Source organism: Physeter macrocephalus, chromosome 12, assembly GCF_002837175.3.
Source record: "Physeter macrocephalus isolate SW-GA chromosome 12, ASM283717v5, whole genome shotgun sequence".
NCBI classification, from domain to species: Eukaryota; Metazoa; Chordata; class Mammalia; order Artiodactyla; family Physeteridae; genus Physeter; species Physeter macrocephalus.
The window spans coordinates 50485152-50501301 of NC_041225.1; the positions used below are offsets into that span (position 1 = coordinate 50485152).

The window sequence follows — 16150 nt, forward strand, 5'->3', positions numbered from 1 at the left end:
GGCTCAGCGGCCATGGCTCACAGGCCCAGCCGCCGTGTCCCCTGCATTGGCAGGCGTATTCTTAACCACTGTGGCGCCAGGGAAGCCCTGCTGACGGGGTTGTTAACCTGGGGTTCACAGACTCCACTTCAGAGGGTCTCTAACTCCCTGAAATTGTACCCCAGTGTTGGTGGTAAGGGTTCCACGTGCTTTTGCGGGAAGGACTATGGCTTTCATCAGGTAGTCTGGAGGGTTCTCACCCAAACAAGTTTAGGAATCAAAGCCTTAGACCTTCCAAGTAAACCGCAGCTGGGCAAAATCGCGACTTTGAACGGCATTTCAACCTGCCTCCTCGGTGGGCGGTACAAGATGACTCCACGCCCTCCACTCCTTCAGCAGCACCCCCTGGGGGCAGGGCTGAGGTCGGCCACGCCCTCCAAGCACCGCCCATTCCCCTGCTCGGGGTGGGGCATTCCTACTGGGCATGCTCAGTACCAAGGACTCGGGTTGGCCTACTAGGCGGAAGCGGGTCCCTGAGAGTTTGTGTGTATTTCCCAGGGTTCTCTGCGCTACCGTTATGGCCGCTTCCTTGTGCCGGCGTCTGCATATGGGGTTCTAGGGCTGTGGATGTGCTTACAGGAACTGTCGCCACTAGTCTTCGACGTCTTTGGACCTTCTTCCTTTCACTTTCTTTTGTTGACTCCTGTGTGACCCTCGTAGGATTCTGTTTTGGCTGCAGCGATGTCTGGGGTGATGTGGACCCCGGAGCTGGCCCTTCTGAGGGGCTTCCCCACTGAGGCTGAGCTGCAGCAGTGGAAGCAGGAGGGAGTCGCCTGTTCGGGTGAGAGGGGTGCACCTGCCAAGGAGGGACTGAGGCCAGGTGGGGACTGTGGGGAGAAGGGGTGGCGGCGGCTGGGTTCTCATCCCTTCTGGTTTTTTTTCCTACCCAAATCTATCCGATTCTTAATGCTTTAGGTTGCTGCATCCTCGACATAGTGGGCGCGGTCCTCAGGCTCCGTGCATGTCTTTACCCCAAACTTCTCACCATCCAGGTTCAATAATAATAATGTCAATTGCTTTTCTAATCCCTTAACATTTCTTCAGTCATTTAATGCTTAGAATAGACCTGTAAGGTAGACATTACTTTTATTCGCGTTTTGCAGATGGAGGCATTTAAGTACAGATTGGTTAAGTAATTTATTCAAGGTCACACAGCTGGTAAGCACAACAGCTGAAATGAGGCAGCAAAGATGTAATCTTGTAAGCAAAGCACATTTACCGGAGAAAGAGTTAAAAAGCACGTTTACTAGTGGGATATAGGCACATCTGGTTGGGGGATTTAGGCTGGACCCAAAAGAGAAATAACAATGTAAGACAGTGTGTATCCTGTCCTATATATTTGTGTGTGTATGTTTGTGTGTATACTCAATAGGTACTTCAGGAGAGAGGTAGTTTCTGAAGTTTGGGTCTGGAAGTCTTATGGAAGAAGGCAAACTTGACCTGATTTTTGTTTAAAGAGTTAAGACTGACAAGTGGAAAAGTTCCCCAGGAGGAGTCACAAGTGTAAAAGTGTGGAGGCAGGAATGTGCATATGGATATTAGGGGAACAATGAGTGAACCAGCTTTTCATCAGGGAGGACAGTGGGGGTAGGAGGAGCCAGATTGTGAAAGGAAACTTTGTAAGGAAACTTTTCTGTTGTCAGTAGGAATTCTTTTGAATTCCCAGCAGAATTCCTTTTGATGTTACTTGCTAATGAGGAATGTTATTTCTGAGTCTAACTTCTGCCATGCTGCTCATGGTATGAATGAGCTTCTAATTCTAGGAGAAGTGATGGGCATTTGCTCAGTGCTTTGTGGTTAATGTATAGGAAGCATTCTAAATATATACATTTTTTTTTTGGCATGCTGAAATGGTAATAGTGTTACCTTTTACTGTATGAAAGTAGTTGTTCTTTGGATTTTTGGACTAATTTTTTTCTATTACAGAGAGTGGATCTTTCCTACAATTGCTGCTAGAAGGGAACTATGAAGCCATATTCTTGAGTTCATTGACTCAAAGTATTTTAAATTCAGCAACGATGACTGAAGAAAAGATTGACAGCTACCTAGAGAAGCAGATAGTAACATTCCTGGATTACTCAACAGATTTGGACAAAACCAGAAGGTAGAATTTTGTTTGAAATTTTCGTAGGGAAACAGATTCTGAATACATTTAATATTGCCTTGACAGTGTAAGGCACTGATTTTTGCAGTTGTTGAAAAACCTGGCTTTATGTTTACTCAGGACTCATGATGTACCAAATAATCTATGTAAGAGTTTCTGTCCAGAGGACCATCGAGAATGAAAAGGTAAAGTGGTGTAGGATATACAGGTTTCATATATAACACTGACTTAAGACTGCGTGGTAGCTGCTAACCCACTGAGTTTCTAAATGCTTAAGTCTCATAGGTTTTAGCCATAGACAAGACTTCAGACCTTCTTTTCTTTTAACTTGAAAGTGTACACTCTCCATCTTGCTGTTTGTAGATTGCTGAGTGATAATTGTAACTACTTTTATCATGTTTTAGGTTATCTTTAATGTTTTTATTATGGAACTCTTGGTTTATCTTCTTCCATTGACGTTTATGTAATTTTATAGGATTAAATATAATGGATAGTTACACAGCAGTGTAACCTAAGTTTTTCAGTGGCTTATATTTTACTCTTGTTAGTTTGTTAATATAGCTTCCTTTTCTCTACCATCTCTGGCAACCACATCAAGCTTTAGTTGTCTTTAAAGCACAGTTTTGTTTTACCATTATTTCTAGGGAATGGCTTCATTTAGTTCTTCAACAAATCAACTACTGGCTAGGTGTTAAGGTTGTGAAGATGAATAAAACATAATCTGTATCTATAAGGAGTTCACAAAAGAGTGCTACTATAGGCATTTATTTAAAATATTAGTATCATTCATTTTTATTTTTTTGGTTTACTAGTAGTTTACATTCCTCTGATGTCATTCTTGATTATTATTTTGCTGTCAGATGTGTGTGTGGTATCATAGCCATTAGCTTTGTGTGGTGCTCATGAAAACACACATACACACAAATACATCATACACTGGTAGACCAGAATTCGGCTTGTCACACAGAGCTGAGAAGAGACATTTCAGTTACCTCATTATGAGATATTTGAAAGTTAAACTCTATTCTCAATTCCCCTTAAGGATTTTGATTTTTAGTTATGACAGTTATCTTAAGGCTTTGAGATCTTGCTGCACACCTGTTTCCTCAAGTTTCCTAACTTCTAATTACAAACAGCCTCTTTGTCACCTGTTTTCTGCTCAATCTTTGCTCTGCTCTCAGTTTTGCTGCATCCAGAGTATTCCGGCTACCACAGGCTTGTAGGCTTGATTTTTTTTTTTTTTCCTTAAAGAATCTTCCTTTTGAGGTAGGGCCTAGGGGATATAGGAAGAAGAGGGTGACTGCTTTTATTTTTCCTTCAGTGTGAAGCTACAGGATTCTCTGGCTGCTATTCGTTAGAGTTGAATCCCCACCTATTTGTGTCTTAATCTAGGGGTTGGCAAATTACTGCTGGTGGAGCAAGTCCAGAGTACCTAAGAATGATGTTTACATTTTTAAAGGGTTGGAAAGAAAGAAACACGTGTGACCCACAAAGCTTAAAGTTTTTTTTTTAATCTCTCCTTTGCAGTATAAGTTTACCTACTCACTCCTGTCTTCAGCCAAAGTAGGATTGAAAAGAAAAGGGTTCAAGTGAAATTTCTAGGGGTTTTTTTTGTTGTTGTTCTTATAGTTGGTAGTACAGTATCAGTAAAATATTTGAAAACAACTTTTTGTCAGTTTTCTTTTGTATAAAATGAGTTTTCCATCCAGTCAGTGTCAGAGCTGTTAAATAGAACACAAGACAAAATTCTAAGTGCCTGCTAGGGTCCTAAACCAGTGCTGTTCAGGAGAACTTCCTGTGATGATGGAGATGTTCTGTATCTGCGCCGAACAGTACGGTAGCCAGTAGCCACGTTTGGCCATTGAGCACTTGAAATGTGGACAGTGCAACTGAGGGACTGAATTTTAAATTTTATTTAATTGTAATTAATTTAAATTTAAAACAGCCATATGTGGCTCATGGTGATAATATTGGACGTTGCAGATCTAAATTGTTTCAGAAATTTTTTTTGTAATACTCTCAAGATAATCTCAATAAATGTTGATATCTTACATTTTTCTTGATAAAACTGAAATGAAATAGTGTTTGTGGTTATACAGTGATAGTGGCTCATGTTTCTTTCTTTATTCTTATATGCAGACAACAGCTGATATTCCTACTTGGTGTGAGCAGTTTGCAACTTTTTGTTCAGAGTAACTGGACGGGGCCTCTTGTTGATTTACACCCTCAGGATTTTTTGCCGTCTGTTTTATTCCAGCAGTTTAGTGAGGTATGCTTCTTGGAAATGTCATATATAGGTATTATTGTGTTGTTTATTCTTTAGGAACGGCTCTTTATAAACTGGAGTTAATAATAAGCAGGAGAGAAACATGACTTTATTGCTTGTACAGAACCTACTAAGAATGCTTGTTCATTGATCATATTTTCAATTCCAGAAGTTCCATTATCAGACTCAAACTCCTCTTCAGATGCTCCCCATTTTATGGAGCTCTATTAGCTGCTCTTTTTAATTAAAGTGCAGGCAGCTGCACCAGTCACCCAGCTGCATATGTTACCACAGTTACATAAAGATCTCTTCTGGCAAAGCAGAGAATGTGGAGATCTGTTTAATTTTGTTGCAGGAAACTTTTGCTGCTATCCTTATGAACAGTTCCCAGGGGTGATTTCCTTTATGTCACAGATATACTTATTTGTATATACTTAAAGTGTCTGGCACAAAGGTGCTCCATGGTGATAATGATTCTTATTATCCATATATGGAGATAATATTGACCTGCATCAGTAGGTCATCAGAAGAGCTTGCAGTTTGAATTCCTCAGTAATGTTTGAGCACATATACGCAGGGCTTGGGGGATATGACATCCTCTGAAAAGAAGTATGGTAACCGATTTATCCAGCCATCTCAGAACTAGAGCATTACTATCGATCACTCAGCCTGGAAGGCTGCTTCGCCTCCAAAACTTGTACAGCAAAAGGGACCTATTTACTGTTACCAGGTTTCTCAGAATTAGAAGTAACAAATGAAAGGGGAATGGAGTTGTTAGAGATTAGTGTTAATAATTTGATGGTGGTTGGAAAGAGAAATACAAAAGCAGTCATAATCTGAAGCCTCTGTACACATCAGTTACTGAGTCATTATGTTATATTGCAATAGAGTAATTGAAATTCATAATGCTGGCCCTAAATCGTTATTGAAAGGTTAAAAGCTCTTCCGTATCTTATGTCTAAGAAGGGAATTTAATCTATACTTTACAAAAATTTTCATCCAAAATGGTTAAAATAAAATCTCCAAGATTTTGGCACTTAAAGAGATATGCTTCAATTATCTAGGAAATTACTTATAAGGAATGTCTCATTCCCTCTCTTACTGTGTATGAAACAGTTTCTGGCCTTATTGCCCTACAGTGCAGGTTAGAAACCCACCAGACAGTCGTAAATACGTACCGAGCGCTAATGTGTGGTTGAAGTGGTGCTTCATTCGTGTATGCTATATCAATTTGACGTATTCTCTAGATGAGAAGACTGATGCTCACAGTGGTGAAATAAACTTGTCAGAGGCCTTATAGCTGGGGGATTGGAACACGCATTTTCTGGGTCCGAATTCAGTACTCTTTCTGATATACTAAAGTAGAAGCACCTGTGAAGTTAGGTAACAATTCAAACAGTACAGAAATGGGTTACATGAGAGATTCAACCTATAAGAAATACTGAAATTAATGAAGAGATGTGTGGAAAGTGAATTTTGTCTGAGAAGACCTTTTCTTCAAGAGTGGACCTTTAGTTAGAACCTGAAAGATGATGAGGAAATGGACAGGTAGAGAAGAGGAAGAAATACGTTCTAGGTGCACTCACATGAGCAGAAATTTAGAGGGGAGGAGGGTGCGGTGTTTGTGGGAAACGGATGCTTTGAGCGTGTTAGAGCAGCAGTACAGTAAAAGGTCAGCCTTGATGGGGCTCAGACTAAATCATAGGAAACTTTAAATAAGACCTTGATTTTAATTGTTTTATTAGAAGTGCCTCATGTGGGATTTCCCTGGCAGTCCAATGGTTAAGACTTTGCCTTCTGATGCAGGGAGTGTGGGTTCAATCCCTGCTCTGGGAGCTAAGATCCCACATGCCTCGTGGCCAAAATACCAAAATCATAAAACAGAAGTAATATTGTTACAAATTCAATAAAGACTTTAAAAATGGTCCACATTAAAAAAAAAATCTTAAAAAAAAAAGTGCCTCATACATTCCAAAAAGCATACAGAATGTGTACAGTTTAAATAATAAAACTCGGCTTAAATAAAACCCACCATCCGGCTTGAGAGAGAGAACGTCACCAGCATTGTAGAACAGAGCTTCCGGACTGCTGTTCCCCAGGTGTTGAGCCCTTTTGCCATTGCAGTAGCTGTGTTGGGCCGGGGCTGGGGAGAGCCTTTAACTGGTCTCGTCTGGTGTAGTAGCCTTCTCTAGTTACCTGATGTGCACTACAAATAATAGCATCTTCGGCATTTGCTCTGACTTGGAAAAGGTTGGGAAATACAGGGTTACAAGGTCCCCTGTGTGTGCTTCCTGGTGGTATCCCTGGCCCCCTTTCTTATGAATTTTGTGTTAACATTCCATTGCTTTTCTTCCTTTTTTTTTTTTTTTTAAATTTTATTTATTTATTTGGCTGCGTTGAGTCTTCCCTGCTCCACGCGTGCTTTCTCTAGTTGCAGTGAGCAGGAGCTACTCTTTGTTGCGTTGCGCGGGCTTCTCATTGCGGTGGCTTCTCTTGTTGCAGGGCGTGGGCTCTAGGCGTGCGGGCTTCAGTAGCTGTGTCTCACGGGCTCTAGAGGCAGGCTCGGTAGTTGCGGCACACGGGCCCAGCTGCTCTGCAGCATGTGGGATCTTCCCGGACCAGGGCTTGAACCCGTGTCCCCTGCATTGGCAGGCGGACTCTCAACCACTGCGCCACCAGGGAAGTCCTCCATTATTTTTCTTCATGGTTTTAGCACCTATGTATGTATGTATCCCCAGAGAACATATTGTTTAGTTTTGCCAGTTTTTGAACTTGATGTAAATGAAACAAATTGTGTGTGTTCTGTGACTTGCTTTGCTCAGTGGTGTATTTCTGAAATTATACTATTATTCATTTTTACTATTGCATAGTATTCCAGTTGTATGAATATACCACAGTTTATATATCTGTTCTACTCTCAATGGCCACATGGGATGTTTCCATTTTTTGCAATATATTATGTACAGTGCTATTAGGAACACGTCTTCTGGGAATCATCTGCAAGAATTTCCAAGCACAGCATGCTTAAAAAAAAAAGGATAGTGTTTGGTGCAGTGTGCTAAATGGAAGAGGCTGTTTTTACTGGCCCTCAAGCTGTAGTTGGGCAACCCCTGAGGGCTGAGGGGATTGATATTTTGTCACACTTGGAAATGCTTCCCAGCACTGATTTGGGAAGCTCTGCTGAGGACATGTATCTGTGAGTGGAGTGCCTAGGGTTATATGCATGTTCAGCTCTTCTTGGTCATGTCATGTTGTTTTTGAGAGGATTATTCAGTTTATACTCTTTACCAGCAATCTGAGAATTTGGAAGATAAAGGGAGTTGAAGTTTTTAAACTGGGGAGTGGCACATCAGTATTTTCTAGTTGTCATTTTCCTGTGCTGATTTATGTTTCATAGTTGTTGTGAAGGACAGATATTTGTGAATATACTTTATGGTCATGGAGTATAGTCATCAAAGCCAAATTAATTTTCCCTGCCTCTAAATTACGGCCTTGGCATTTTTAGCACTGTTTTTTGACCTCTGGTGCTAACCAGTCTCAGGGGAATAGCAGTGAAGGTTCATTCCTGAGTAGGTCACCTCTCACACATAAAAGTTGATCTCCTAGTAATCTAGTTTTATATTAAGTTTATCTCAGATGTTGACTTTTTTTCACTATTCTGATAAATAAGTATTTTTATGTGTTATATGCTCTCTTGACTGAGGAGTCGTTCCTAAGGGAGTTGTAACCTTCATTTTGTCTGTTTTAATTGAGAATATAAACAATCCTCTTTATTTGTTTATTTTTTGGATTCTTTTCTCTTATAGGTTATTACAGAGTGCCGAGTAGAGTTCCCTGTGCTATACACTCATCCTTATTGATTATCTGCTTTACATATAGTAGTATGTATTGTTCATCCTCAAGGTTTATCCATGTTGTATCATGTCAGAATTTTCTTACTTTTAAGGCTGAATGATATTCCATTGTATGTACATACCAGTTTTTGTTTTGTTTTGTTTTTTGTCTTTAATTAATTTTTTTTTGAATTTATTTTTGGCTGCGTTGGCTCTCCATTGCTGCACACAGGCTTTCTCTAGTTGCAGTGAGCGGGGGCTACTCTTTGTTGTGGTGCGCGGGCTTCTTGTTGCAGTGGTTTGTTGTGGAGCACGGGCTCTAGGCGCGTGGGCTTCAGTAGTTGTGGCACGCGAGCTCAGTAGTTGTGGCTCATGGGCTCTAGAATGCAGGCTCAGTAGTTGTGGCTCATGGGCTTAGTTGCTCCACGGCATGTAGGATCTTCCTGAACCAGGGCTTGAACCCGTGTCCCCTGCATTGGCAGGCAGATTCTTAACCACTGTGCCACCAGGGAAGTCCCACAATCATCTTTAAAACTCGGCCATTTCCCAAAACCTCTGGAAGCACATTTAGAATTCGGTTGGAATATCAGTCTTATGTCACAGGAAGATAGAAAAGCATTTAATTTTTTAATGATGGTGATGCAAGGTAACTCTAGGAAAAGAAGTTTATTTATTTGTTTATTCATGCATTCACTCCTGTATTTATTTATTATTTACCCTATTAATGACATTTCCAGAGGACTTAGAGTAGGAGGTTTGGTAACCAACCAAACCTTTGAGTATCAGAGGTAATGAGATCCAAGTAGTATATCATGGAGTATCTCTTTGTGTAATTTTTTATTTGTTGCCCTGTTAAATTACTTGTTTGTTATCTTTAAAGATTTCGTTTAGAAGATAATGATCTAAATTTGTGCTACAACAGGTAGACATCTTTCTCATCTCAGTGTGATTAGAATAAGGATTCTTTTTCTTCAAGGCATGTCTTGTACTTCACCAGCTTGGTTTGGATGTTAGGAAATAAAGATCGTTAAATCCATCTAAATGGCAAGATGATTTGATGAGGCTGCAGGTCCAACTTGGGCACATTAGGCAGGGTCTTCTCTCTAGGTCTTTTTTTTTTTTTTTAATTTATTTATTATTTATCTTTGGCTGCATTGGGTCTTTGTTTCTGTGTGCGGGCTTTCTTTAGTTGGGGTGAGTGGGGGCTGCTCTTTGTTGTGGTGTGCGGGCTTCTCATTGCGGTGGCTTCTCCTGTTGCGGAGCACAGGCTCTAGGTGCGTGGGCTTCAGTAGTTGCAGCGCGCGGGCTTCAGTAGTTGCAGCATGCGGGCTCAGTAGTTGTGGCTCGCAGGGGTCTAGAGCGCAGGCTCAGTAGTTGTGGCGCACGGGCTTAGTTGCTCTGCGGCATGTGGGATCTTCCTGGACCAGGGCTCGACCTGTGTCCTCTGCACTGGCAGGCGGATTCTTAACCACTGTGCCACCAGGGAAGCCCTTCTCTCATTCTTAAGCAGTAGATTCACTTGTGTATTCACTTGTGTACCTTGGAGGTCTCACAAGGTACCTCAGACTCATTGTGTCCAAGACTGAACTCATGGTGAGGTTCTTCTCCAAAGCAGGTCTTCTTCTGGTGTCTGTGTCTCAGTGACCCACACCACCAGCATGCAGTTGTCCTAGTCAGAAGTCTAGAAGTGATCCTGGCCCTGTCCTTGAGGACTTCCTCATGCTTAGCATAGCCCTGGAGCTTGCTGAGGGGCAGGAAGAGGTAGAGAGGTCTGAGGGGAAGGCAGCATGAGGTGGTAGGAAGAACACTCGTTTGGGAGTTGGAAAACTTGGGCTATAATGTCTGTTCAGACGCTGATAACTTCTGTGTGATTTTGGACTGCACTTAACTTTTTTGTATCGGTTTTCTTCTACAGTTGAGGCAGTTGTAGTACTTCAAAATAGTTCCTTGATCATTGAACTTAAAAAAATATTCCTTCTACCCTCAGTGTAGGTAACAGTAAGCTTTATTTTTGGTTTGGTGGTGGTCATTCACGTTGTCTTTATTCCTCTAGTACACTTCAGTAATGATGAAGGTTAGGCAGAGGATGAACCCACAGCTATTACTTTCTTACCTTTATTGAATGTTTCAACAAAGCATTGAGCCAGACACTGGAATCACTTGGATTGTTTAATCCTTACAAGAACCCTGTGAGGTTTAGGTTCTATTATTTTATTTTATAACTGATGAAACAGAGGCTTCAGTTAAAAAAAAATTTACCTATGCCCACAAATTAATAATCAGAAAAAGGACTCTATCCTGTGTCTGTGACTTAGAGCCTATGTTCCCAACATTGAGCATTCCTACTGTCAATTTCGTGGTAACTGTCAAAATGATTCAGTCCACGTTTTAAAAACACAGGTGCTTGGTCTGTTGTAGAAAATCTCTGTTCAGTAAGTAGATTTTTCAGAGGCATCCCTTTTGGGCAGCCTCTGTTCATATTGGTCCATGATTGTATGCCTACTCAGCATTTGATATGTAAGACCTTGTTGTTTTTTGGCTTTATAGTAATTATGGAGCAGCAATCGTTTGTAATGACATGAGCCAGCTGGTGAAGCATATATGAAATGTAGGTGTTTAATATGAATACTTTCACATAGGGATGGTTTTTATTGAGAAGCTATTTTGTTGTAAGTAAATCTGTAAAGTCATGATGCTTCTTCAATAGTAGCATGTTCTTGGGCTTCCCTGGTGGTGCAGTGGTTAAGAATCTGCCTGCCAGTGCAGGGGACGTGGGCTTGAGCCCTGGTCCTGGAAGATCCCACATGCCATGGAGCAACTAAGCCCAAGCGCCACGACTACTGAGCCTGCACTCTAGAGCCCGCGAGCCACAACTACTGAAGCCTGCACACCTAGAGCCTGTGCTCCGCAACAACAGAAGCCACCCGTGCGCTGCAACAAAGAGTAGCCCCTGCTCGCCACAACTAGAGAAAGCCCATGCGCAGCAATGAAGACCCAGTGCAGCCAAAAATAAATAAATAAATGAATGAAATAAATTTATTAAAAGAAAGTGCAAATTAAAAAAAAAATAGTAGCATTTTCTTGATTGCCCTGTTCTCTAAAGTACAAGCAGGCGGCTGGCTGTCTGTCAGGGCAGGCTGGAGTTGTAGATCTCTAAGGGCATTTGTAATGTTAGGACTCTGTCCAGTGCCAACTGCTGTGTAATAGATCAGTGCCTGTGTTTCACAGCTGATTACCTGGAAAATATGTATTCTTGTAAGACATATAAAGATTAATATGTTGCTAAATTATATCATCTTAATTTTTTTTTTTTCAGGTCAAAGGACTGGATGCACTCGTTCTGAGTTTGCTCATTCTAGATGGTGAATCAATCTACAGCCTGACCTTGAAGCCTATACTGCTATTATTAGCACGAATTTCCCTAGTGAATGTAAGACATAGGCTGACAGCTATTCAGGTAAGGGAAGAAAAGGAGCCAGGAGATTCAGACCCGGGTGTGACTTTTGTGCTGATTAGCATAAAACTTTAGGTGTGATGCTGAAAATGTCTTGGTATATTTGTTTTCTAAGTCTTCTTTAGGTGTTTAATTTTAAAATCTGATGAAAATAAGCAAAAACTGTCTCCTCTCATGAGATTCGTCTAGTATAAAATGAGATGTTGAGCCTCTTTAATGGGGTTGTATATATGTGTTGTGTGTATATTTGCATGTGTATAAATGTTCATTCTTTGAATCTTAAAAATAGGTTTAAAAACACCCTTCATAGTTTTTTGTGAATTTCATGTAAGGATAATGAGTAGCCAGAAGTATAGCACTTTCAGTAGGTTTTTTTTTTTTTTTAATTAATTTCACTTTTTACTGTTTTTTATTAAAGCTCCTAGAAATTTTTTAAAAAATAAATTTATTTATTTTATTTATTTATTTTTGGCTCTGTTGGGTCTTCGTTGCTGCACACGGGCTTTCTCTAGTTGTGGCGAGCAGGCTTCTTATTGCGGTGGCTTCTCTTGTTGCAGAGCACGCGCTCTAGGCGTGTGGCCTTCAGCAGTTGTGGCACACGGGCTCAGTAGTTGGGGCTCGCGGCTCTAGAGCACAGGCTCAGTAGTTGTGGCGCGTGGGCTTAGTTGCTCTACAGCATGTGGGATCTTCCCAGACCAGGGCTCAAACCCATGTCCCCTGCGTTGGCAGGTGGATTCTTAACCATTGTACCACCAGGGAAGCTGTTTCTTGGTTACTGTTTCTTGGTTCACATCCTACCTTGTTTCATATTTGGGTTGGATTTAGTAGAGCATTTGTTGAACGTCTGTTATATGGTTTCTTTAGGTCACATATAAATTAGTGAGAAAAGCACTGATACAGATAGCTAATACGTAGTAGGAGGTGACAAAAACCACATGAGAGATTCGAAGAAAGTCCTTGAGGTGTAGTGGAGGTTGTCAGCTATGCAGTGTGCAGGCTCTGTCACAACTACTCAACTCTGTGCACCTAACTATTCAATCTACCTTGTAGTGTGAAAGCAGCTGTAGATGATATGGATGTGAATGGGTGTGACTGTGTACCAATAGAGCTTTATTTATGGACACTGAAATTTACATTTTATATGCTTTTCACATGTCACAAAATATTATTTTCTCTCTCTCTCTCTCTGTCTCTCTTTCTTTCTTTCTTTCTTCTGCAATGATTTAAAAATGTAAGAACCAGTCTTGGTTTTAGGCTATAGGAAAACAGGTGGTAGGCTGGGTTTGGGTCCATAGGCTGTAGCTTCCTAACTCCTGTCCTGATTGTTGCAACTTGGGCATACAGACCTTGTATTTCCAGAAATAGTAAATGTAAATTTTATGTGAGATCTCCCAATTTCCAAGTGTTGGCTGAAAAAGTTTAAGAAACACAATATTTCTATAGGCAAAATGTGGACTTGGTCTGTACCGTCTAAGGGCTTACTTTCCTAAGCATTTAAGTCGTGACAAAGAGGAGGTAAGAAGGGAATCATGCCTCTTTCAGCAGCTCTCATGAGGACAGATGATTTGGAATCAGTTGTACCAGAAGGGTTTTTAATAGATGGGTTTCAACATATCCTAGCAGATATAAGACCTTATCTTTGATTTTTTGTTTAGTGATGTTAGCTTGAATAAAAAAATGTTTTCCCAAGTTGATCTGAGTTAAATGATCTTATAGACTGACTAGTACTTGGCCCTAAAGGAAGTATCATCAAAGCATGAGGTTGCTAAATGGCATTATTTTCTTTCTAGAGAGGCTAGTGGTCAATGAGTTAGTGATACAGTTTTCTTGGTGGAAAACTTTCATCAGCAAGTACGTTAAGCATCATTTGTAAAAAGATACATGTAGTATCAACAGCTTAGGAGAACAAGTAAATATGTGAACTGCTGGTTGCAGATGCCGTAGAATTGGAGAGATAAGTTACCTGAGTTTTTTGACAGATGCTAAACAGCTTTTGACTTCTGTTTTAAAACCCTATTTTCTTGTACATCTCCATGCAAAGATCATTCTGTGTTGAAACTTTGCCTTTCAGTTGAAATGTTATAGTTTTCTTCCCTTTGGGTCTTTGATATATTATTCTGTAAACGATGATGTTAAAAATGATTTCTTTGAGAAATGAAGATAAAATGATAAAGAAGCATGACATGCTTATCCAGGTTAATCTTAACCTTTTAAATTAATTTTGAAATGGCTGGATCTTAAGGAGCATATCAGGTTGTTTATTATGATTTTATTTTTGTGGAACTATAAAAGAAGATGATTTTCCCCCACCCCCTAGTCTGTGAAGTGGATAGACTAGTGTTAGTAATACGTGAATGTTGAGTAAAAAGAATTTTGGCTTTGGAATCAGACCAGAGTTTGTCTGGCTCAGCCACTTAACAACTGTGTGGCCTTAGGCCAGTGAATTTCTCTGAATGTCAGTTTTCTTATTTATAAAATGGACTATGTCGGCAAACATTTATTGGGTTTCTTTTGAGTACACTCATGCTCCCTGTCTTCTAGGAGGTTATTGACTAGTGTGACTTGTCAATCAGAATGTTCTGTAATAAGTGCTATAATCAGGAGACAGGATCGAGGAACTATCTAAAACAAGGCTTCTAGTTTTCTTTTTTATTAATGCCTCAAATTGTCTATTAAGTGATTCCTGACAGATAGAAAAAGGCACTTTTATTTTCTAGTAGAAAAATAGGCTATGCTTTCTTTCTTTGTTTCACACTCCCCCTTCTCCCATCTGAAGGTTTTGGGTTAAGAGTTACTTTATAGATCTGATTTTTAAGAGTTGAGCATCTTATGTTGTATGTTTTCTTAAAAGGAAGGCAGTCTCTTTGACTGGATCTATCTAAATTCCCATGTCTAGAAAAGGAAAGACTGCTGCCAGACCTGACTCACTTATTGCTGACAGCAGATAAGGGACAGATAATTGAAATATAGACTGACTTCATCAGCCTAGTGATAGGAAAAGAATGAAAATGAGACAGCACCTCAGGGAATTAAATTAAAAATGATGTGAAGCTTCTGTCTCTTAGATAATTCTACCTTTCCTTTCCTTAGATAGACTGAGGGAACAGCATTAATAATTAGAAAAGATTTTGTCAGAGGGTCAAAATTCATTTGTGATTTTATGATTGTTGCAGCACTTGTGTGTAGTTTAGAAGGGGAGCAAGCCGTTTTACCCCTTAATCAAATGAAGAAATTAATTTCAAGGAAAAAAGAAAATGCTTTTGGTAATTAAGCATGATCTCCTATTAGTAGGTATTGCTTTAAAAAAAAAAGGAAAATTAATTTTTCACTCCTTTGTGCAATATAATTTAGAGTAACATAGTTGTAATTATTTTAGATGATTCAATGCATGATCATACTTGGTAATTTAATGAGCCTATCAGAAATACTTAATACTACTTGCATGCGTGCACACACACACACACACACGCATAGCAGAAGATCTAGAAGAATATAAACCTTTGTCATGGATTTTTCTGGGGGAGGAGAATGGCACTGAGACAGCAGAAAAGAGACTTTCATCTTCACTGCGTATGCTTCTGTATTGGCTTGTTGTTGTTTGTTGTTGTTTAATAGGATGTGTTGAAAAGTAAGAGTAAGCGTCAGAGAACTGAGAAAAAGCTACTGTGTTCTCAGCCTGTGCATTAGTCAAGACAATGTATAAAATGCAGTTTCTACTCTCCAAAATATATGGGCCAGGTATATACACACTTGAAAAACAAGAGCTCTGCAGTGTGGTCCTAACTTCATGGAAGAGGGTGTGGAAGAGATCTTCCCAGTTTGGGGAATATCTGAACCCAGGGTGTATCTTACCTTGTAGTTTGCATAGCATATATTGCTTCAAGGAGGATACAGAGATGAGTAAGACATGATTCCTCATCTTGTTGGCTAGATGGCAGACAGCATTGAAAGCTAGGATGAAATGCACAAATACGGTGGAGTGTGTCTGCAAAGAGAGGTGCAAACAATGTGCTGGAAGTTGAGATGAGGGAAAAAAATCACCCCATAGGTTCTTGGGGGAGGCCTCCTAGGATTGTTGGTATTGGATTATGGTGCTGGTAGAGTGTCACAGCAGAGCAGCATGATTACAGTAGGCATTTTAAATGGTAATGGAATGGAAATGGTAAGTTTGAAATGACATCAGGAAGCCCAACTGGCTACAAATACAGGCTTTGAGAGAATGGAGGAGAGATGTTATTCTCGTGGAAGACATGGCGGTGGATTTGAGCGGTGGATTTGGTATTATTACTGAAGACATACATAGCAGCTTATTTTTTTCTTTTTTTTTTTTTTTTTTTTTTTTTTTGCGGTACGCGGGCCTCTCACCGCTGCAGCCTCTCCCGTTGCGGAGCACAGGCTCTGGACGCACAGGCTCAGCGGCCATGGCTCACGGGCCCAGCCGCTCCGCGGCATGT

General features: G+C 40.3%; 1 protein-coding gene across 7 annotated transcripts in view; it reads left to right on the forward strand.

Annotated features, from left to right (window-relative positions):
* Positions 1-564: 564 nt before the first annotated feature.
* TTC27 (tetratricopeptide repeat domain 27) overlaps positions 565-16150 on the forward strand; it is a 184497-nt gene continuing 168911 nt past the window's right edge. For 5 of the 7 annotated variants that reach the window (XM_055089104.1, XM_055089105.1, XM_024118808.3 and 2 more), the window contains exons 1-4: positions 565-859; positions 1966-2143; positions 4283-4412; positions 11559-11699. In XM_055089104.1, coding sequence (XP_054945079.1) covers positions 721-859; positions 1966-2143; positions 4283-4412; positions 11559-11699 — 588 coding nt within the window. In that variant the 5' untranslated portion in view covers positions 565-720. The remainder of the gene's footprint in view (positions 860-1965; positions 2144-4282; positions 4413-11558; positions 11700-16150) is intronic. The other 2 variants (XM_055089106.1, XM_024118811.3) reach the window with 1 other exon arrangement.